The 24644-nt window shown below is 41.7% G+C and overlaps 1 protein-coding gene across 3 annotated transcripts in view; it reads right to left on the bottom strand.

Moving 5' to 3' along the window:
• KIF26A (kinesin family member 26A) overlaps window positions 1–24644 on the bottom strand; it is a 101684-nt gene that overhangs the window by 44073 nt on the left and 32967 nt on the right. For all 3 annotated transcript variants that reach the window (XM_035328010.1, XM_035328011.1, XM_035328012.1), the window contains exons 3-4: window positions 22895–23395; window positions 4496–4662 (exon numbers count right to left, since the gene is read on the bottom strand). In XM_035328010.1, the coding sequence (XP_035183901.1) occupies window positions 4496–4662; window positions 22895–23395 (668 nt within the window). The remainder of the gene's footprint in view (window positions 1–4495; window positions 4663–22894; window positions 23396–24644) is intronic.

The raw sequence follows: 24644 nt of genomic DNA, 5'->3' as shown, positions 1-24644 counted from the left end.
CTCCAGCCACCAACAGGCAAAAATCACCCGACGGCTTCAATTTTTAGGGCGCCTTGATTCTTCTCCCAAGGGAGTGGCATGTTCTTTTTAGGCAATTAACCTCTTTGAAAGTGCGTGCCCATTCTCCTCCTCCTCGCTGCCCTTCTGCCTGTTCATGGAAACACCGCTGCCTCTCTTCCCCAGGTGTCCATCTGACAAAAGACCTGACAGCTTATTACAGCTTTCTACCACAATAAGCCAATATTTGCTTAGCTGCGAGCATAAGAGAATTCATACCACAGAGGAGTCCTACAACTACCTTGCATATTTTCACTTGGTAATTGCACATTCAGGTCGCTTATACAAAAAAAAAAAAAAAAAAAAAAAAGAGAGAGAGAGAAGAGAAGAATAAAAAAAAAAAAAAAAAGGAAAAGGCCCTGGAAACAGGTTCAAAGTATGGAGCTACTACAGCAGCAAGGCATCGCTCACTCCATGCCAATGTCCAAAGCAACCCCCATTTTTCTTAAATCTGAGGAATACCAGGTTAAACATCACCTGCATTGTAAGAGTAAACTGAGAACCTCTTCACACCCATCAATAACCACAAGCTGTACTTTTTGCTCAGGCTTTCTTATTCTGACAGTGACCTACTGAGAAGCTGCATTTTCTTCTAAATCCTCCAGTCCTTCAGTAACATGACCATTGAGTAACGTCTGGCAATTTGCTTGTGTGGCAGAGTCAGACGTTAATCAAAGCTTTTCTCCTTCTATGACAGATCAGAGTGAGGGAAAAAGGCTTAAAAACTGATTTAATTTCTTAATATGCTTCTGTCTGCTGTTTCTAATATTTGGCTTTGGTTTTGAATACTTAGCACTTCTGTGCTAGACACTCTGCATTTCTAGGTAATGAATAAAATACTTTTCTTTTTTTTTTTTTTGAAAAGCACAACATAATTAATCTTGAAGAAATTAAATATGACATTCAAATGAGAAAGAGCTCTGGATGAATATGTAAATTGGCTTCACATATGCTTAACAAAACCAATGCATTCACAGCAAAGACTATCTTAAAGATATTAATTTTAACTACATGTACCTCTCACCACTAGGTAAAGATTTTGCTGTAGTTCTTATTTTTTTTTCCATGTACGGACATGAACCCTTCTGTATTGTCTTCTGAGTTTGTGACCTTACAAACACAAAGCTATGACTCTCACTGAGGAGTGAATTGAAGTAAAAAACAAGTAAACCAAAAAAAAAGCTGCACAGACCTCCTCCCTTCCCAGGCACAAGGGCACAAGCCAGTCCACAAGCAAGAGTCAAAGGGTGCTATTTCACTGAAGAGAGGCTCTAATTTTAATGTGGAAAAGACATTTGTCTGCTGCCAGAAAATCATGCCACAGCCCAAAAGCTAATTGTGCTAGGACCTGTACAAACACAGTTAATGCTGCTTCATGAAGGCAACTGGAAGCCTTTATTCATGTGAAAAATTCTGGATCTGTTACTGATGCTAAGTAAATCACAGACACAGCTTCCACAAGAAACCTACAAAGACTTTGTCGTCCGAAGTAACAAACCATGCACCCCAATACACTGAGAGTTAATCTACATGCATGTTTTTGCCTAACTAGTTTATTTCAATGACAAATCCGCCTTTTTCCCAAGGCCACATCTACAGTCCCTTTTCCAAAAGGACTCCTGTGAAGATGCAAGTACTCAGTAGAGTTATTCAAAAAGAGGGCAGGATTTTAGAAAAAAAAGTGTGTATAAAATCATCAATATATTAACTGCATTTATTCCAGTAGCAAACAAGAAAAAATAGATGTGCCAGGCTCTGCACAACTCAAGTTGTTGCTCTGCTATGAAGTTCACAGTTTAAGTGGCTGAGAGGAGAAGGATGGTTAGGAAAGAATTAGAAGCTACAATGAATAGGGACTGCAGCATAATGCCAGTGCCATTTTATCTCAAGGTGCTTGCTGAGAGAGAATTAGCTGAATGAGAGATGAAGGACAGAGAAGAGGATGATGCTGCAAAGGATTCAAGGCAGGGATGACCTTCCACCAAGTGCTGTAAGCTAGGTGGTGCAAAGGGCTGGAAGAGATGGGACAGAAAGGTTAGATCAATTAACCCTGATATCCCACCAGGACTGAAGAAAAGAGGTGGAACCATTGATATCCTTCTATTCCAATTTCTGCTAGCATCTGTCTCTCTTCACCCCTGAAGATTTCCTCCTCTTCCTCTCCTCTTGTCCTGAGAACTGCACACCTCAGGAGTGAGAGGAAGAGGCAGCACCAAAGCTTTGTTCTGTAGGTCCCCATGTCAGGAGGCATCAGAAGCAAAGGGGTGCAGCAGCAGCAGAAGGTTAAGGCCAATGGGAATGGAGACACCAGACCAGGACTAGGCAATGGTACCCACCTGAGAACCTGCTCAACATATGTACAACTGCCATGGATCAAACTAAATATCTCTGCCCTTACTTTCATACAATTTTCTGCATTTCAATCTATATTTTCAATAATTGAACTTGTTTCTTGAATGCTTGCTTTTAGGGAACAAAAGATTCTTAGATGGGCTCTGGAAGACTGAGAAAGTAATGCTGCAATGCACTGTGATTAAAGATCATAAAAATGTTACAAAACTACTTCAGATAACTGGTAACTGTTAAAAGAAAGAAACGCACAAGCGCTTTACGAAAAAAAAAAAAATCAGCCAGCCCTATTATTTGGTTAAAATTTGAAGGGAATTTTGAACAGAGGAAACATGGGTAGGGAATAAGCAATGCACTAATGCATTTTAAAATGTTTTAGCTATCACATAGCTGCTAAAGCTATAAAACTTCAACTCACTCAGGGCAAAGACAGATTCATGAGAAGCAATTAGGGCCTGATCCAACATACAGTGATGTCATTTGAAGTCTTGCTGTTGACTTCAAGAATCTTTGAGGTAAGCCATAGACAATCATTAGCAAGGATCCATCTCTTTACAACAAAACCAGAAATGCATTTTGCTGACCACTGACAGAATTATCACTGGGAGGAAAAGATTTGGGATGTTATTTCAGATTATTATGCACCAATTTCTTTCTTTCAATTCTAAGGGCGTTGTTTTATTTTCTGAATTCTCCAGCTTAACTAATGTAAAGTTAGTCTTTACCTTAGCTTAGAACATACAGATTCACGCTGAAAAAAAAAAAATATTTAAACTAAATTAGACTGTTCACACCCACAATATGAAATACTGTAATAAAAGCTGTGCTGCTGTCCACTCCAGGTACTTGGGAGTGGATTCATCTGTCCTTATTTAGGTAACTAAAAAAAAAAAAACAACAAAAAAAAAACAATAAAGCCACAAATGTCTAACTGAGCTTTTCCCCTTACTTTACTTTCTATTTCCACTAACTTCAGGCAACTGTCTCAAAATGAAATATATTATTCTCTGTTGGCAATTATCTCCATATTGACTTTAAGCGTGCAGATGCAGACTCAATGTTAGGACTTCCGCACACAACACGTGGAGTAGACCCTTCCCAGTCTCTTGTGTACATAGGCACGGTGGTATGTAGGTGTATAATGGTTCAGACTCATTGTACCATGGTCTTCTCTAACAGGACTTGGGAAGCTGAGCTCTTCTTGAGATTAGATTATAACTTACACTAAAATTCCTTTTCTGTTTTTTAATGTTGCAAAAAGAATTAAAGATCGAGGAAAGGGAAACAATACAATTTTTACATGCTTACATGATTAAAAATGATCCTTAGTGCATAAATTTTACTTTAATGCCATTCACAGACATACGTTTTTCAATATTGTCTAAAAACATGCTCAGTTCTGAATTAAAAAAGGAGTTTGGAATGCAAGTACAAAGCCCTGAATTTTGTTGTTTTAAATACCATCTGCTTGAGAGCACATTGCATTTAATCAACAGTGCTAATTACAACAAACATTTCACAAACAAAACCAACAGCTTATTTTCATTATAAGACCCAGGAACCAAAAAAAAGATTGTTCTAGGCTGCTGCTATAAAACTAACGTCTTAAATAGTTTTAACTGTTGTTACCAACTGTGGGGGAAAAAAAAAAAAAAAAAAAAAAAAACCTCCATTTGCACATCCAGCCATGCTACTGAATAAAAATCTAAATAAAAACCTTATTTTTGATCTGAGTGGAAAAGCCTCATTACTTCAGCTTCTGCTTCAAGGAAACCTACTCAATAACAGATTTGCTACAGGTAGAAATGTCCATTAAGGACTAGACAAAGACCAGCACAGCACATATTATTGGGTTTCGATCAAATGAGGTTTGAGGAGGCTCAGGCATCCAGAGTGAGAAAGGGGATGTCACCATCACATCCTTGCTCCCCTGCGGCAGTGGAAAGCTACAATGACAACCACAGGACCAACTCCACCTCTCAGCAACCAGCACCAAACGCTCCACCTTCTACCTACAAAGTCTCAAAGCATTTCACAACCATTTGAACACCCATGAGCAATTACTGAAAACAGAAAAATGACAAACTACCTTATGAAGAATGAAGCTGCAGCTGAGGTACCTGCCGAGACCCCAGCTGGAGCCACCAAGCTCTGGGAGGCCACTGCGCCACCTGTTCCCGTGGAGTCAGAGTTGTTCTGCCCTGAGCTGACCTGAACGCTGGGTCCATCCCGGCCACTTTCTGGTGCTGTTTCTGCCTGGAAAGAAAAAAAAAAAAAAAAAGAAAAAAACACACATACAGGTTAATACTCTTGCATGACACAAAGCAATTACATGCAGTGCTTCCAAAGAGTGTCTTTGCAAGGGCAAATGTGAAGACCAACAGTGGCTGAGGAGAGAGACAAGTGGACAGGCGTACCACAGAAGGTCCTGCAACAAAGAAGGTAAAAACCATGACTGTAACAGACAAGCAGAATTACACAGAGACCTATTGTGATGGGTAATGCGCAGTTAAATAGTTTGACAGGCATGAAGAAATGGAAAACGATAAGCAGAACCTGTTGTTTTACAGTGTTATTTGGGAGCTGGCAGAACTGTTTATCTGGTTCAGTTGTAACTGTCAGGAATTATTTCTCAGTGGCGCATCATCTACAAGACCTATCTGTGTAAGAGGAACTAACCAAACGGTCACATTTGTAACTTGTTTCCACGTGAATAACCCCAGGAACTAAATAAAAAATAATAATTTTTTAAAACATGTATACAGCCCTGCTTATCTGCATCATCCATCTTAGCAGCACAAGTACCTGGCATTTTTGTCTCCTGCAAACCGTTCCAGTGGGAAAAGAGGAGATGCATCTTCTCCAGCATAACCTATCTGTGGTATCCGAGACAGAGTCTGGAAGGAGGTGGTTGTCTGGGGATTTTACCAAAAAATCAGACATTTGTATTGTGAAATTGTGTCACGTCGACATCATCATGCCAAGGCCACTATCTCTTTCAGAATCAAGTTCAATTAAGTCCCATCAGTCAAATACTCATTGACAGTGCTGGGAAGGACTCGTTTTAGGGAGAACCTGCTCTCTGTCTAGGAGTACTGAAGATTTAATTAAAGAAGACACCACAATAAATATTTGTCAAAAGAGTTAATTGCTTCATGTATGATAATATATGATATTTCTGTCATCTGAAATACTACTTTGACATTTCCAACTAATTAGCTAAAATAAATTCCGGAAAAGGAGACAGCCTTGTAATGAAGCACAAATGCAATTAAGTACTTCCTGGGATGCCATCAAATTTTAAATTTTGTGCTGCCATAGATCATGTTTTACAACTACAGATACACAGACTCAGTAACAGCGCCTTCCCAGCTACACACACACTTAACTTCCTCATACAATGAAAAACCAGAGTTGCTCTCATGAGAAGTGAGGTAACCTCGTTATTAGGTATCAAAGTATAAGAAAACTCTGCCAACCAAGCAGTGTTTGACTGATGCATGAAAGGCTGTCTGGAGTTTCATTTGGACTCATTCCCATAGGTTCTGAGTGCTGAATTCCCAGTTCCCAGAGAAGTCAAGAAGAAAGTGCACTCAGCTCTTCCAAACGTCTGCTGTTTCAAGATTAATATTATTATCAGTATTATGGAGTGGCTGACTAATGCTTTACCCTAGACTGCCACACCAAAAAAACACTTTTCTAGACCTCACCTAAGAGATCTGAGGCTGAGACACAGAACAATATTCACACAGATTAACTTAATCCTAGTGAAGTTACTTGTGCTAAAAACCGAACTTGAAGTCTTAAATAACCCTCTACAAAATCCCTTCAGTTTGTCATACAGAAGACTCAGGATATTTTAGCAATGCAGGTAAAAAAGCAGAGACCAAACACCAGTAGAGGTCCAGAATGGCACAAAAAATGGTGTGCCAGCAACGCACGCTCAGAAAAATGAGAACTATCCCTGCCACGATCTGCTGGTGTTAAACCACCACACATGGACAGCCAGGAACTGAGATGCCTGGAAAAGGATGAGATCTGCTCATGTGGTTAGTTGCTGAAAATTAAAGGATTGAGCAAGGATGACTCTTAGATGGGTGGTGAATAATACAGGTACTCGAGCATGAACAAATTGAAGCAGCAAATGTATGGTCCTGACCTACACCAACTATGAAAAGTATATGGCACGAGGAAAAAAGAAAAAAGCAGACTAGGAAAGATCCAAACATGTCACCTTCTGGGTTAGCCAAACCAACTCAAAGAGCTACTAATAAGCGGAGCTTACTACAGGCTTAGCAACGTATGAATTACGCAATCTGCACCAGATGCCTAAGAGAATAACCAGCACAAGAACATGTGACACAAGTCACAGAAACAAACAAATACCAATGAGGAAAAGGCAGATTTACAATCTTTGACCTAAGCTGCTGCATCAGCTCTAACACCAGGCTGCCCCGTGTCGCTACTGGCACACACACACTGCTATGCTTCACCCTGGGCTTTGTCTAATTAAGCAATTTGAGTGATGAAAGTAGAGTTACACAGCAAAGCGATGAAGCAAGGTGGAGCAAGACTGGTTCCTGAAGAGAAGGGGTGAGAAATGCTGGGGCTGGTATGTGGGGCTCGCAAATTGGCACAATAAGGGCCTGTCATGCCCAGTGGCCTGCAAGAGAGTGAAACCCTACCAGCAGCCACTGCCAGAGCGGCATTAGTGTTTGAATATTCCCACATGTTCTGCCAGGAAGACAACCACAACCCTCCGTCACGTGCACTATCTCAGATTAAAAATTACAGGGTCAAGCTGAATTCCCCAAAAGTATTTTTCCATTCACTGTTAATGGGGCTATATTTGACAGAGGGATTTTGAAACAAAGAAAAGCACATGTAAACAACATACTGAAAGAGGAATGCAAAAGCAATGTGTTTCTAACCAATCATACTCATGCATAACCTAAGTGACAGCATAATCTGAAGTTAAAACTAAAATCTGTAGAGTTAGCATGAAACTTCAAGGGATTTTACTGCAAAGCAGGCTAGATTACAAGAACTGACAGGAATCTGTTAACCAGACCAGGTTTTGCTTCTTCGTAAACACTCTACTTGTCTTCTGACAGGTCAGTTCCTATGAAGCTATTCACATTTAAGAAAAAACATAAGAAACGGATAACACACATGCTTTCTTCAGCACTTTTTCACTTCTATGAGAATTTAAAAGCCTACATTTCTAAAAGAGACCAATGATTGTGGGCATATCAGGCATCTAACTTGAAATATCCAAATCAAACCTCATTTTTCAGATAGCAGATGGTTTATACTTTTCAAACGCCAGTTTGCTAGCCAACGTATCTAAACTGGATGTCTGTAAATTGCTATTCTCAGAATCATTAGACACTTCTAAAACCTCAAACTGTAATTTCTAGGTAAATGTGGTGTATTATTCACAGTTTTATGCATTTAATTTACATTGAAGGAGGACGAGGGGAAGCTAAGGAGAATACATTGACTCTTGTAGAGTGGAAAGTGAAATAAGACATGCGAGACACATTCACTATAGGACTAGTACAGAAGACAATCCATACCTTTTTCATTAAGTCTTCGATTACTTGATTAGAATTCTTAAACACTGCAGGAAAACTGATGCTACCTCTCAGTGAGAAGCTGTAAAAAAAGCCAAACAAGCCTTCCAAGTTTAAGATTCAAGGACTGCTTGCACCATACAATGTAGAAGCACTTTCAAGCAAAAACATGTTCGGCTCTAAACGAGACATCAACATCTCTCAGCTGATGAGGAAGGCAAGGTCAGTCCTCCTACAGGCACTTCCAGCTATCCCTATTTAAGGCAACGTTTCAGTATGGGTAAATAAGTTGGGAGCTCACTTCAGCTTTCTGAATGACAGATGGCTACATGGCCAAACACTGATGGCCACGTTCCCATCTTGCCCATTTTCAGCTCTGTGAATGGTTTGCAGCTTTGGTGGAAACCAGGCAGGCAGCCCCATTGGCACAGGGACCAAACAGGCACATGGCTGCCCAGGAACATCAGCAAACCAGGGAGGACAGAAGCATTAGGAGAAACAGTTCCATGGGCACATCCCTCCTTGCAGTTGCATACCAGGACTGTTACTGGTTCAAGAAAATCCAGTTCAGGTATGAAGAAATGTGTCAGGTCCTAGTCATTTGCCCTGAGGCAGAAACACTAAACACAGATAAATGGGACCCTCCTGCACACTCCTGTTTGTCACAGTATGGTTTCTCCTTGTGTCACTTACAGATGCTGAAGGGGTACAAGGGAGGTAAGTGAGCTTTGTTTTTAAATTAAGCATGGGAATTACCTCATGCCTCTCCCTCAACTCAATCCATGCTCTTCTGGGAACTGCCTGTGAAAAATATTTCTCTAGAGGATCAGGAGCAGCTCTGCAGGGTTTTTTTAAGCACACAAGTTTGCACAGGGAGAAGACTCCAGCATGTGGCTGAAAGGGAACTGTGCTTCTCTGTTTACTAAATTCTCATAAATCACTCATGATCAAACACAGAAATCACAACGCTGTCACTATAAAGTGTTACAGAATATTTTAAACGTCACAGGCCTCCATACAGAGATTAATGGTTTTTATTTTCTAAGAAAAAGTTGGGTGTGATAAAATCCATTAACCCTCTGGAAACCAGCCAATCCTCAAAGGAAGGATTTCCAAAACTGCTCTGTATGGCTCCTTCCTTTACTCTTGCTGAAGCCACAGAGAAACTGGTACCAGTAACAGCACAGCAAGGGTAAGGGTTGAAAACATCACACCAGGTGTTTTGCAGGTTCATGCATGCTAAAGTCTCTGAGCTTCATATCAGTGCCTGCGTCAGTGACAGGAGGGTTGTGGCATGCCCATCCTGAGGGCATGGGAGCACAGTTGGATAGGCTGCATTTTGGCTGGCAGCATCCACACGTGCAACTGAGGTTGGCAGGTCCACAGCAAGCAACCGCAGCACAGATTGCTCCTGGTTAAATTGCCCGAAGGCTCAGGGCGAGGGCAAGAAGAGACAGAGGCGACCTGACATCCTTGGGCTGCGGAGATGTGCTGGGCAGAGCAGGGCAGCCCCTGCCCCATCCCCGATTCCCAGCACACGGGTTCCCTGCTGTGACCAGGTGGCAGGAAACACCTGCCCAGGTTTAAACAAGTCAGGCTTGTCTAAGTCACACTGTAGAGGGGTTGGCCATAGATTTAATTTCCAGGTACGCAGTATGCTGTCATTACCATCTAAAGGGCAATTACAACTCTAACAAGCTCTCAGCAAGTTTGAAACTTTGAAGTGCAAAGCCAAAAACTAAGCCATTATGTTTCCACTTTCCTGAATATTTCCATTCTCTGGACATTGATCTTGACCACAGATCCAACAAAAGCCAAGTTAGGTGCTGTCACTTTGTCCCTGAAACTTGTGCAAAACATGAGCCTTGTGACAGGCAAAAAGCAAACACAGGAAGATAAAAATCCACACAGAGAAAAATAAATCATTCCCTGGGCAGCACTGTGATTGTAAAATAAAATCAGAAGTCTGGATAGAGCTGAAAAATAAAGTAATCAGATACTATATCTAAATAAAAATATTAATACTTTGTCCTTAAGGATGAATTAACAGAAGTGGGAAGGGAGAAAATCACAAAAGCATACATACGTCTGATAGACGTCAGTGTAACCAAAGTCAGAACTCAATACAATTTATTTTACTTCCAAAAATTGGTCCCATAATGAAAGCATTCAGCAGAACTTCACTGGTGAATCACAGGTTAAGCTCTAGAAAGATCAAGCCTCAGTCTCTGCTGGGGCATCCCCCCTCCCCCAGGGTGTTTTTACCCCTTTGAAACTCACAGAAAAAACAGCAGAAATTTAAGTATTCACTTTAACCTGCTATTTTCCACTTTTAGACTAGAACGTCACAGCCAGTTAAACTGTAAAAACTGCTTGATTTAACAATTTTACAATATATTAAGGTTATTGTTTGTATATGGTAAAATAATAATCCCCCCCTACATGATTTATGCTAAAATCCTTATGACCTACTAGCTGGAAAAAATGTGACGTAAATCTCTACCTGGGCAATGCTCATGCTATAAACCCTCCTTCCCCTCAAGCGTAGATAAGTCCTGCATACATCTTCTCTGTGAAATGTCTCCCTCCCAGGTTGACTAGCATTACATAAAGTTAACCGTGCAGCATACATCAGGTTGAAGTGAAACATGTTCTGGATAAACTTTTTACTGTCCTTTGACAATGTTTCTGCTGGGGCTCATTATAAAATAACTAGGGCATTTTATAACTACAATACACTACTGAAGTCATTTTATAAGATGCAGCTGCGATGTGGTAACAAGAATGCCTAAACCTGTACTTTCAGACTTCAATTCGCACTGAACACACGATGCTCATAAAATGCAGAACTTAACATCCCTTCCTCCAGTCCAGATTTTCTATAAAAGTTACTAATGCCTGGCTTATTGTTGATCTCTAAAGATGAGGCAGAAGGGGAAAATCACAGGTAAGTAGAATTAAACAGAAATAGGAAGGCCCATTTACTATCAGACAGGAAAGTAATGTAGGAGACCCAAAGGCAACCTCAGAGCCCTTTCTTTTTGGGCTAATACCTGAATTATTAATGCAGTTTAAGGATCCGGATTTTCACTACCAGAAATCATGAGCAGTCTGTGCTTCACAAAAGGACATCACTGCACCACCGCAGGACCAGCTGCAGGATATGAACCCCCAAAGTGCTTCCAACACCGATATCTTTTGCATTACAAGGAAGAAGAGGCAGCTTGTTCCCTTATGACCAGGGGCTCCTGATCACATCCCATCCCATACCTCAGCTAAACTGTGTTCTTAGGTCCCAGAGAGATTTATATGAAGGTTGTAGGCAAGCTTCCTTCGCCTCCAAAGCACCCATTCCTTCCTTCAGTCTTCTTATGTTCCCAGGGAGGAAGGTCTCTGCTGCCAGGGGTTTGATAGCACAACAATGCTGGGGGCAGTGATGAACCTGCAGCCCTCCCGCTTCCCTTCAACCTTTGCAATGACACCATCCCCTCTCATTCTCACTCAGCCTCATGGCCAGAGCTTCAGCACCCACACAAGTGGCCTCACATTTCAATCACCTGGAACAGCAGCGCAGGAAGAGACAGCAAGTGGTGCTCTATCCTCCTTCACAGCTCTCTGACCACCAGTCACACAAACATCACCCCTCCTATCTACACGTGTAAACCCACCCCTTAGAAAACTGGGGGACATGAAAGAGAGGTACCAGGAAGGGCATAGATCCCGCTGCACATAAACACACTCAAAATCAGGACTTTACACGTGCAGTTTAAAACTACCAGACTAGAGGAACTTTCTTCTAATGCCTTGAGGCAAGCATCAGAAAATGTTGCCCAAAACCCTCTCTGCTGACATGTATTACAATAGCTACAGGCTCCAAAGCCAAAATATATAGCTGTGTACTGCTCAGGGCATTTTAATTTACCATTGTGGTCAGAATTAAAAATGAACTGTTTATTCAAATGAAGAAATATACAGTTGAATCCCTGCTTTTTGTCAGAGGCTGATATGAGCAAGCAAAGGAATTCATTAACAAGCTCACAACAGTGCAAATTTCCATTAGCTTAGGGTTTGTTTTCCTACCAGAAGACAAATGCTTTTCCATTAGGACTGAGTTCCACAGGCCAGAAGCATCTCTAACAACAAAGCACAGGACACGTACAGACCTTTGAAGCAGGAGAACTTGTGTCGCCTTCCTGATGCTGCAGTAAAATACAATTTCTCAACGACTTTAGGCAACTCAACCAAAGTTTTACCGTGCCTTGCTTTCTCTATTCTGCAAAATGGAATAATCACATTCCCAAGAATTACAGGTCCTTATTATTACAATTTGATTATATTTATTACGTTATTACAATGAATGATATATAATGTCAGCAAATAAAAGGCAAATGTGGCCAGAAGACTGACAGGGTCAGAAGACCTATTTTTTTTCAATCATGCTTGAAGTGCTTATATGTCACATATAGCTGCTTTAAAGAGAGCAACGGTTCCTCAAGAACAATTTACCTGACCGCTACCAAGTGCCAGGCACCTATTGACTATCACAGAATCACAGAATTTCTAGGTTGGAAGAGACCTCAGGATCATCGAGTCCAACCTCTAACCTAACACTAACAGTCCCCACTAAACCATATCCCTAAGCTCTACATCTAAACGTCTTTTGAAGACTTCCAGGGATGGTGACTCCACCACCTCCCTGGGCAGCCTGTTCCAATGCCTCACAACCCTTTCAGTAAAGAAGCTCTTCCTAACATCTAACCTAAAACTCCCCTGGCGCAACTTTAGCCCATTCCCCCTCGTCCTGTCACCAGGCACGTGGGAGAACAGGCCAACCCCCACCTCTCTACGGCCTCCTTTAAGGTATCTGTAGAGAGCGATAAGGTCGCCCCTGAGCCTCCTCTTCTCCAGGCTGAATAAGCCTAGCTCCTTCAGCCGCTCCTCGTAGGACTTGTTCTCCAGTAGACTAGTATCTCACTTGAAGAGATACAAGCCCTAGCTACATGAAGAGGGCAACAAAGATGGTGAAGGGTCTGGATGGATGAGGAACAGCTGAGATCTCTTGGTTTGTTCAGCCCAGAGAGGGTTTCGATGCGATCTCATCGCAGCCCTTCCAACTCAGGATCTTCTGTGAATGCTGAACTCAGATCTGGCAGTTACAGCTCATGGAAGATCTAAGAGTTATTGGCAGTTTTCTGAAGCCTGTAGTTCAAGATGTAGCAGCAGCTAAGAAAACACCAGATTTTGGACATCAGAATGCAGGAACTGAGAACAAAGAAGGAGGGTGTCCACATTTGGGGTGTCACTAGTGGAGTCCCCCAGGGCTCGGTACTGGGGCCAGTCCTCTTTAACATCTTCATCAATGATCTGGACGAGGGGATCGAGTGCGCCCTCAGCAAGTTTGCAGACGACACCAAGTTAGGTACGTGTGTCGATCTGCTTGAGGGTAGGAAGGCTCTGCAGGAGGATCTGGATAGGCTGGACCGATGGGCCGAGGCCAACAGTATGAAGTTCAACAAGGCCAAGTGCCGGGTCCTGCACCTGGGGCACAACAACCCCAAACAGAGCTACAGGCTGGGAGATGAGTGGTTGGAGAGCTGCCAGGCAGAGAAGGACCTGGGAGTATTGGTTGACAGTTGGCTGAATATGAGCCAGCAGTGTGCTCAGGTGGCCAAGAAGGCCAACAGTATCCTGGCCTGTATAAGAAACAGTGTGGCCACCAGGGCCAGGGAGGTGATCGTCCCCCTGTACTCGGCTCTGGTGAGGCCGCACCTCGAGTACTGCGTTCAGTTTTGGGCCCCTCGCTACAAGAAGGACATGGAGGTGCTCGAGCGAGTCCAGAGAAGGGCTACGAAGCTGGTGAAGGGTCTGGAGAACAAGTCTTACGAGGAGCGGCTGAGGGAGCTGCGACTGTTTAGCCTGGAGAAGAGGAGGCTCAGGGGTGACCTTATTGCACTCTATGGGTACCTCAAGGGAGGCTGTAGCGAGGTGGGGGTTGGTCTGTTCTCCCACGTGCCTGGTGACAGGACGAGGGGGAATGGATTAAAGTTGCGCCAGGGGAGGTTTAGGTTGGATATTAGGAAGAACTTCTTTACTGAACGGGTTGTTAGTCACTGGAATAGGCTGCCCAGGGAAGTGGTTGAGTCACCATCCCTGGAGGTCTTTAAAAGACGTTTAGATGCAGAGCTTAGGGATATGGTTTAGTGGAGGACTTGTTAGTGTTAGGTCAGAGGTTGGACTCGGTGATCTTCGAGGTCTCTTCCAACCTAGACTATTCTGTGATTCTGTGATTCATTTTGAGTAGCTCGTGCAGTTTTAGTCCTGCATGTGAATACAGAGGTAGTGGGGTTATGGAAATGACAGGCAAACAAGTCTGACAAATGGTGAAGAGGATGGAGCAGTTGCCTTAGGAGGAGAGATGAAAGAGGCTGGGACTATTTCTTAGAGAGGGGAAGGCTGAGAGGCATCTGTCTGAGGTCTACCGAGTCACTGAGGTAGCGGATAAGCTGAATGAAGAATTGCTGTTCACCCATACCTGTATTACGAGGTACAGGTGACAGTCAATGAAACTAATTGGGTATACGTTTAAAGGTGATGAAAGAACCTGAGTACTTCTTTGTCCAAGGGTAGCAAACTCATGGAACCTGCTGACGCAGGTGGTTGTGGAGGCACAAAGTGTCAGCAGGGTCAGAAAGGAATTGGATAAATTCCTGGACAACAGGCCTATAAGCAGAGACAGAGAGGTAACAGACAGCGGTGTGTCCCTGAGACCTGTTCAGGCTGAGCATATGAGCAGAATGCAGAAAGCAGCCAGGCTCCACAGCCCTCCCTAAACACCTTTTGTAGTTCCACTGCTGGAGACAGCCCTGGGCAAGATGTGCTGCAACTCACGCCCAGTAGGATATTTCTTATGTTCTTATCATTCCCATCCATCTTTTCACTAGAATTTTTCTTAGCTTAACAAGTAGGGGGAGGCTGTGCTACTCCCATAGGACCCCACAAGTACTTCAGAGTCATCAGGAGAGGCTGATCAGAAGGAAGACAGTATCTGCACAGCTACTCTGCAGAGACCAGCTAAACTCAGACCCTTCCCAAGGCAGGCCCCCCTTACCCCATCTTCATCCTCTCACTATCTTCTCCCTACAACAGCTGACTATCTTGACCAACTTTACCACCCTGATATTTGAGAAGCAGAAGGGGGAGAACCTCTGAACAGCAGATCCAAGATTTTTGCCCAACATCACCAAAAACACGGCAACGGGCTCCTGCCTATGTCACCTTTCAAACACTGCCTTCAAATTAGTTATCAGGAAAGACCAAGCCTGTCCAATTTTGAGACAGTGGAAGCTGTGCAAACCCAAAGGAAATAACTCATAAGCATTCGAGCAAACTAAAGCAATAATAATAAAAATAGGCCAGCTTCGGAAAACGGTGAAACGGCAACATCAATTTGTATAATGATTTATATGGACTCACTTCCCTAAAAGTATTTCATGTTCAAATCTTACAAGTACTACTTTAAAATTCAAAGCAAACCTCTAATTATTGATCCTTCGTTACACTGGGAAATTACCTCATCGTAGTTTTAAAGTTCTATTTATAAGTCTAATAATCTCATCATTGATTACAGTGACTGTACTCTAATTATAAATCCATTATCTCCCCAGCAATGAAATAAAATCAATAATGCACATAAATGGAAAAGAAGGAATTTAAATGCATACATTAATGTCATTTCAAGTAGCACTGTTTTATGCACCATCTCTAACAAAACTGTGTCACATCATTAGCAATAACGTGAAAAATCTTTTTCAATTAACAGAGCCGATTTGATACTATGTTCAGTAAAGTGGCAATCTATTCCATTAAACACACACATATGAAATGCTTGAAACATCTATGAACTCTATCTATACATCATAAATTCTCTCCCAAGTGTTCAAACAGAAACGTAGATACATTTTATATCGATGCTTTTTAAACCTTCTTTTAAAACCTGCCACTCAGGGTATTCAGTGATTCCAGTTGCAAGTAACAGAGAGCATCAGTATTTGTCACGTGTTCAGCTGCTCATACCACAAAACAAGAGATGCTCACACCTCACACTGTGCACAGCATGACCACCTGGAGTCCCTCAACCTCAATATACCATCATACCAGTACTTAACTTATGGAGCAAATGTTAAATTCAAAGTGGTTTCAAAAAAAAAACAAAAACGTGATGTTTAATCCTATTTTACACAAGTGGGACAACTGGGCAATCCACACTTGTATCTAGTCATGCAGATCAGTTCCTCCCACATAGCAGAGACCTCTGCAAAAGCCTTTTCCTCCACCGGTCTTCGTGTGACTTAGGTCTGAGTTCAGCCTCAATTCATCTGGCTCCTCAGCTGTTTTTGCCTCTGAAACCGCATGGCATCCTCCAAGTGAAGCCCACTCCTAACAACCAACATAGCCAATGCAGAGCAATGGTAGCACTTCCAGATTAGATATACAGCCTTACTCTATTGGAGGACATTTCTGAGCTCCAGTCAAAAAGTAAGAAGCTTTCTTGTAAGGTGATTTCTAATGTTGGGGGGAGTGGGATGCTAGATTAACATTCAGTTAATATGTGCAGTTTAAGCGTACCAGGAGAAGCAAAAGAAATTGAAGTGAACTGGGTGAACAGAAAAGGCCACCCTAGAGAACGACTTCAAATGGGAGAGTAGATAATTTAAATAGCTGGGGTGAAACAATGGGGGGATTTTTTTTCTCTTTATGTGTTGTTTATGACACTTCTCTCCAGATGATAGAGACCTGTGGACCTGAATCCTCTGCTACTTTGAAAAAGTGCGTAAACCCATGACATTCCCAGGGAGCTCCTCAGAAGTTACACTGAGTACCTCTGGGAGTTTGAAGGCAATGCCATTAACATCAGCAACAGGCCTTGAGATAACCTAAGACCCAGCAAAGGTAAATTCTGTGGATTATCATTTGCAAATAACCTCTGAAATCTGCTTGTCTTAAATCTGCCCCTGATGAGTATAGGTGAAGTCTGGGCCAACATTCTTTATTATTGCTTGTTGACTTCAGTTGTCAACAAAAGCTAGTCTGGACTTGCTTCCCTGTGAGAGCTGTAATAATAACTGCTTAGCCTAGAGGCGTGAAGGATCAAAAGAACTGTTTTCAGGTGGTAATTTGAACCTCAAGAGGGTCTGAGTCCTGAGGATAGTTACCCTGTCCCACAACTGTAAAACCAACACTATGGCAGGTTCATATACACAATCTAAAGATCCACACCCTCACCTACAGAAATGCTTGATTCCATCTTGTAGCCAATACCCCTTCTGTCAATTTTTAACATTTTCCTGAGTCACTCTGATACCCGAGCTATACTTTAAAAAGTAAGCTCATTTTCATCTTCAGCCTCCCACACTGGGAGCAATCTAGAAAAAAGAGAGCCCTTAGCAGTCACACAAAACAGTGGGGTACATTTTTATGTGCATGTACAAGGCTGAATCTCTTTTGCTTTCTAGGATGATCTGCTACCTGGTGGCTGAAACAAAGTCTCTCTTGCAACTCTGAATGTAAGGTGCTGGTAGCAGTGTTGTCCTCCCACATCACACCTCTCCCTCCACATTCACTAAGGTAACAAAGTGCTGTGCAAGGGAACTCTGCCCATCTGAGACACAACAGCCTCAGGAAAGGTCTTTTGCACAGGGGCTATGAAATTAAGTTAATATGAGAGAACATTTACTAACTTGGATCAAAAGGCTTCCTTCTGCTGTTTGGACTTGTTATGGAGAGTGACCAATGCTAGCTTTGAAGATTTTTCTTTGTCACCCCCCCCCTTCCTTTATGTACTTCCTCTGCAAGGACAGTAGCACCAACACCACTAAAGCTAAAGAGAAAACAGAAAAACCTCTATCCTTCTGGCCTCACTGCCAGTCTGGGGTTTGCTACTGACTTCTGCAGAGCCAATGTATTATCTGTGGAGTCTGAGAAACATCTCAAAGTCATCCAAATGTCTTACAGACAAGAGTTATGGTCAAAGCACTATATTTTAATTGTTTCATTACAAAATATATTTCATGCATAGTATTAATAAAAGGTCACTGAGAAAGCTATCAAGAAAGACTTTAAATATTAATTTAGAAATCCAGTTGGTATGACATTTATCAATGTAAAAAAGTAAATGCTGGAAAGTAAATCTTCTCATTCTTCCGTTCTCCATAGTCAGCTTTTTATTTCATCTTCTAAGCAAAACGCAGGTCATCCTTGCTATAAACAAACAAAAAGGATTTCAGGAAAGTCAACAAGGGCTGAACTATCCTCAAATGAATCCATCTGGTTTACATTATGGTAAGCAGAAGACTGATTCCTAAGAACTCCAGGAAAGCTTAAATTGTGGCTAAAACAACTTTGAGCTTTTTCACATAAAACAGAAGAACATAACTCCCTTAGTTTTAGAGCACACCCGCAGCATGTGTAAATAGATGGCTAAGTCCTCTTTCTCCCCCTTTGCCCCCTAGCCCTCCCCACCCCTATTTGAAGAAAATCACTCAGTCCGGCCATAAACATATACCTAACTTTAAATGTACAAATACTTAGAGACATACAGTGGACTACTGATAAGTTTACAGTTTTATATACATATGTTTTAAAATTTTACTTAAGTCACTTTCACTTCTCCAGTACTGCAGCTTTTCCTATTTTTTGATAAAGCATTTTTTTTTAATATATCTTTAAAGCAACTTTGAAACCAGTAAAGATTTAAGGAGACACAATATTTTTCCTCACAACTAGCACCATTTGTGTATATTCAAACTAGAAATACAGCATGTCAAGGATTTCATTTTGCATAAGATGAAAGAAAAAGCAATTTGCAAAACAAGCTCTATTTCACTGTGATGTCTTTACAGCACATGGCACAGCTACATTACCACTTGTATTCAATATGATACCGTGTACTAATAACACGGTCAATTCAAAGCATGCAGTTGGACCTCTTTTTCCTACAATAAGCAATACATGCTGATACTTTTAATAGATGTACAATGCACATTCATTGGCTTTAATTTTCTACATCTCAGCCAGATTCCAACACATGTAGGAAGCCTGAATTCCCCTTGCTTCTGTTTGTGTTAAACAGCATGGCAATGATGAACACTGCTAACATGCATTTTCATTTGAGTTGTAACCTTGTATTCAGTTGTCAGGTCTAGAATTAAAAACATCAATATAGAGCTATTTGTTAATTACAGTTGTCAGTCGTCCACTACAAATCAGCTGTCTTACATGGAGTTACGTCGGCTCCCTCCCCTCCACAGCGCTCACTGTCTGGTCAAACTACTTATCACTGCTACTGGTGATTATTTTATGTAATTTTTCATAACAGGCCACTTGAGTAAAGCAGCTGATTACATCTTCACCTCTTGCACTCTGGTTGCAATCCTAGTCTTCCCCTCCTGGACCTTCCTCCAGATCCTTAATTACTGTTCCTCTTCACAGCTCCTGAAGCCCACAGTTATTATTTCGGTTTGAGCAGCACCCACACTACACTTTGAAGATGCATTCCTGTTCAAAAAATTTATAATCTATATAATGGATTTTCACACTTGAACTCCAAACATATATTAAAAATTTACGACGTCCTGCACTTCTGACCCCAAACATTCAGCCCAGAAGTGTTTTTGCAACCGTAAGTGACATTACAAGGTAATACATGCGAGTTTGGGGAGGGAGATAAGCAGAAATCAAGTCATCGTTTTCCCTCCACAGACAATTCCAATAACGCCACTATTAAAACTGACCATAAATTTAAAAAATATGGATCCTGGAGAAACTATCTGTAGATACAAGGTTTTTGCAGCCACCTGCTGTGGTGCATTTTTACCCCAGCATGCACTGGACACGAAGCATGCCATGCCAGCTGCCTGGGGCAGGGTTTGCTCCACATCACCCAGCTGGGCTCTACTGGTACCAGCAGAAAGCAACAGGCATCTTCAGCAGACAAGGTGAGCCAAGACAGATGTCCAGAATGAACCAAGACAAGAATAATAAAGTGCCTCTTAGCGGTGCCTGTTGCTCTCCCACTACTATTAAGGAAGCCTCAGTAATTAGCTTAGAATAAACACCTGTCTTTTTGGCAGCTGAAAATAGTTGAGACAAATCCCAGCTTTCATCTGCATCTGTCATCCAGCCTTTAGAAAATGAATCATGCTTGCCCCGTGTGTAGCACAAAGTTAAACCACTGAGATGTGAAGCACTTGGATAACAGCTCCTTCCAAGGACTACAGGGTTGTTTCAGGAAGAACCCTCCAGTGAGGGGGAAAAAGGGATAACTACAAACTCTACATGAAACAGGAGTATTTACAGAGTGGTCAAAGTAACTTGCATCACAACTAAGGTTGTGAACTCCTCAAGGCAGGGGCTACTATCTTTTCTTTTTTGTAGTTATCTTGAGGGCTCCAAGACACAGTCACATTACACATAATGAACAATACATTCAGTGCTACTGTTTTCACTGCATTCCTTCTCCTTCCTCCAGAATTCCTCTAACCAGACCAGTTCATGTCTTATTCCAGTTCCATATTTTGATGATTTGCTCCACAACAACAAAACTCAGATTTTCTCTGATTCTGGTGAAACTGGGGAGTTAACCAAAAACTGAGCTACCCATCCAACTCTTCATTTCAATGAGGCCCCAGCTGTAACAAAATATCCTGCTTGGAGCACTGGTATTTAGATGGACATGAGCCAAAAGAGAGGCAATCTAGAGAGTTACAAGAGTCGCCAGAAGTCTAGAAATCATGAGTAACAAGGAAAGGCTGACTGCTTATGATTTGTTTTATTGTTGAGGAAAGACTGAAGAGAAACAAGACAATCAACCTTGAATACAAAAGAAAACAATAGGTATGAAGAGGAACTGAATAAACTCTTCTCCATGTAAACTAGCTGAAATCAAGGGTTTAAAATACAGCAGCAGAGATTAACTTTAAGAAAAAAGAAATTGGAAAAGAAGTTGAGAGTTAACAATCGTTAGAACTTGTGAAATCCCAATCTTCACAAAATTGGAAGGTGGGGTGAGACAAGCATTAGACAGTATTCACTGTCCTGCAGCAGATACTGCCCAAGACTAGGGACAGACCAGCTAATTCCTGAAATCCCACCAACCTTGTTTCCTCTGACACCTGTGATTCCTCTAGGGAAAAGTGACAGGGAGGCACTTTCTGTCTTATCCACCCAGACAGCTTCACCAGATACAGGGCTCTTAATACAACAAAAGACAGTAGGAGAATTCAGAGGGATACAGAAAGGACAATTTGGGTACAGAAGAGTAACTGAGTCTCCAGTAAACACATTGGTCTTAAATAAGGAAAAAAAAGCTTCTCTCCAAAAGCTGCTTCTAAATATAAACGATTCTTGCAGGTGACTGGATCGCATCCAAGCAGCTTCCAACACTCACAGTCTAACAGTGTTTGTCCTTTAATTAAAAGGTCACTGTTTTCCAGGCTACTGAGCTTTTTTGCACATTTCTAGATCACACTTAAGCTCTGTTGCATTATATACATTTTTTCCTTCACAGGGGTTAAATGAGGTGGCTCAGTTTTATCATAGAATAACGGAGTGGTTAGGGGAAACCACATCTATCAGTCAGCATGGTTAAGCAGGAAGAAATTTGGAGCTGGCAGTTAGTGAATTATTTAAAATATGAATAAGGGCAGAAAAGGAATGATCAGAGAACAGCACTCATAGCAGCAGTTCCTCATATACTATGAAGAGCTGAATGGGACTTTTTTTCCCTCTTCCTCAAGAGGAGTCAATCAATGAAGATTCACTGGATTTAGGTGGGGTCCCCTCAATGGTAGGAAATGTGGGCATTCACAAATTGCCATATGAAAGAGAAGTATGGGAGGAATTAAGTCTCCAAGATTTCTCAGGAAGGAAACAACAGCCAGTCTGTAAAAGTGATGTTACACAACAGCACTCTTAAACATTTTTCTCTGATGATTTCAGAGCTCAACCAGCTGAAGCTACCAAGCAATATTAGGTAGTGTTTATATACAACAGTATATAAGGCATTATGTTAAATTTGGAGCTGACTAGCACCAAGATCTGTGGTCTTGCAAGATCTGCAGCAATGTCTATGTGAAAAGAATTACTTCTATTCACACTCCCCTGTTGACTATCATGGGAAAATCGTTTAGGAATAATTAGTCAAAGCCAGTTTGTATATCCTTTGCTTCTTAGCAGCATTCCATAGATGGTCACAAATCTGTAATGAACTTGCTTTTAAAGGTAACATACACCTCTATAAAGCTTTTTCCTTTCTCGCAAGAAATCTTAAAATGTACACCAGATACAGGAATTGTTTAAACCCAACTTAGAATCTGAGTGCAATAACATTTACAAGGATGTGGCACTGGGGCAACCTTCTGAACATCCTCCCTCACAGCAAGCTGTTTTGCAACACACCTAACCTGAAGATTAATCCTGCTCATTGCAGTCTATCAACACCATGTGCTGAATTGAACAAAGCCTTAGAAGTTCAGTGCTAGACTTGAGGGTCAAGATCATCTTTGATATAACTTCCATGAATCTCACAGGTTTCTTATGTGACAAACTTGGCCTTTTATGTTTTTCTAAGAGGTCAGTGGGTATTTGACAGCCAAATAACAGCACCTGTATACATAAAGCTAAAATAGGTGCAAAAACATCTGAGGAAAGGATCTCACCATCTGAGATAAGAAAAATTCCTTGTGACATCTGACAGAACATTGTTCAAAGCTCTTTTTCAGCTCTTCAGTTCTTGAAGCATGGCTTAGAATACTATTAGCTGATTCCCTCTAAGATAGATATAGATACATCTCAAAATTTATCTTTACCCACACACAAATAAACAAAAGTTGTACATCTGCGTTATCACTACTTACTAGACAAGCCTGAGGCAGGAAGCTGTTCACCCTGGAGATACTCCACATGCCCTCGAGGTACTGCTGAGCTTGGATGGTGACTGAACTCAGAGCACCACTGAGGCCGCTGGGGGCCACTGTGACTTGAACACTGGAGTTTGGAAAACTGCCCGCGCCTTGAGACCATCCAAGTCCCTTCTTCCTCTCTGCCCCAGAGAAGAGATTTGGCGATTTTCCAGGCTGTCTGCCCACCTGCCCAGCAATGAGCGGCAGGTCCCTTTGCGAAGAGACAGTGACCACCCTTGGTACCATGCTGGTCACTGCCGTGGCACCAGGTGGGAGGTCGGGCATTTCTGGGTAGCTGGCTTGACTGAGGGTGTGCATCATCTGAATGGCTTCCTGCTTCAGCTGGTTCAAGTGAGTGGCACAAGTTTCGCATCTGCTCTCTCCTTCATTCCTGTTTCTCTGTAAATAGTCAGGCACTTGAAGCTTGTCAAAAATTAAAGCTGATAATCGTGGGTCCTAAAGAAAGACAGAAAAAAAAGCATACTGGGTCAAAACAACACAGAAAGACTCAACAGTAGTTGAGATGCTGACCCTACAAATATCATAATGAATTTCAAAGGCATACCACCACCTTAAATCCAGAAAAGCTAGACTTTGGAGTATTTCACAAATCTTGGTGTATGACCTGGTAAACGTTTTGTCGTCCTCACCCTCAAAAATTAGTAATCAAGTGGCATAAAAAACAGTTTACATGGTACTGCCCACAGCTGGCTCCTCTGCTAGCAAGGACCATTATTTCTGATCTTTGAAACCCAGATGCTAGCAATATTTCCTTACGCTACAGTTGCTTTGATGAGAAATAGATTTGAGGCTACAGCCATGTGTGAAGGTGTGACAATGTGCACACTAAGAAGCTGATTTAAAAGCGACACCTATTTTTGTTTCCCCCATCCGCCCCCCTTGCTAGTTCATTTTAAGGCTGTCCAGAAATTTTAAAACCCAGGTCTGTGTTTCCAGTTCAGAGATAGAGTTACCTATCTCCTGAAACACACAAATGGCTTCTCATCCCCAGCCTGCTACGGTAAAGATCAGGCAGGAGATTAAAGCCAGCCCTGCTGTAAATCTGCTATCAAGACGAATGCTGTGCACTAAAACTGACCAAACTTCACGCACTCTTGTCAAGCTCTCTAAACAATTAAGGTTTTAATGAAATCACAGAACAGCCAAAGGTTTATTTGTGCAATTATTTTAAGTGAAAATATTTAATTTGCTTGTTCATAATGAGTGCATGCAAAGCTAGTAAGCCAGCCTTTCTACATATGCTGGAGGTATCCCTAGATCAGTATTCCTAGAGAACAATTGCAGTTTGGCATAAAGTAAGACATTTTTAAAAGGAAATGAATGTCCTATTAGAAAACTAACTAATTCTGGTTTTAATTACAACACACATCAGTAAAACTCTTAAGAAGTCTTGGCACTTGTACTTTGGCTTTGCTCATTATTCTCTTTTAACTGCGCTATTTCCCTTTGCTCTGAATTCAGAAAACCCTAAAACACTGACCAATTTCTCCAGCAGCAGCAAATCTAGCTCATTTTCAGCTACTAGACTGCTCCTGCAATCTGCAATAGTTTTTGACCATCTTACAAAATGCAGTATTGTGTTGATATAAACTACTGTGTATCTAGCATCACATCACTCCACAGCCAAAAGCTACTACCAAAAGTTAGTTTTTCCCTGATAATTTAAATTATTACTTACTTGGGG

Source organism: Oxyura jamaicensis, chromosome 5, assembly GCF_011077185.1.
Source record: "Oxyura jamaicensis isolate SHBP4307 breed ruddy duck chromosome 5, BPBGC_Ojam_1.0, whole genome shotgun sequence".
Taxonomy (NCBI): Eukaryota; Metazoa; Chordata; class Aves; order Anseriformes; family Anatidae; genus Oxyura; species Oxyura jamaicensis.
Note: the sequence above shows the minus strand (reverse complement) of the source record. Positions and strands in the feature narration are given on the sequence as shown.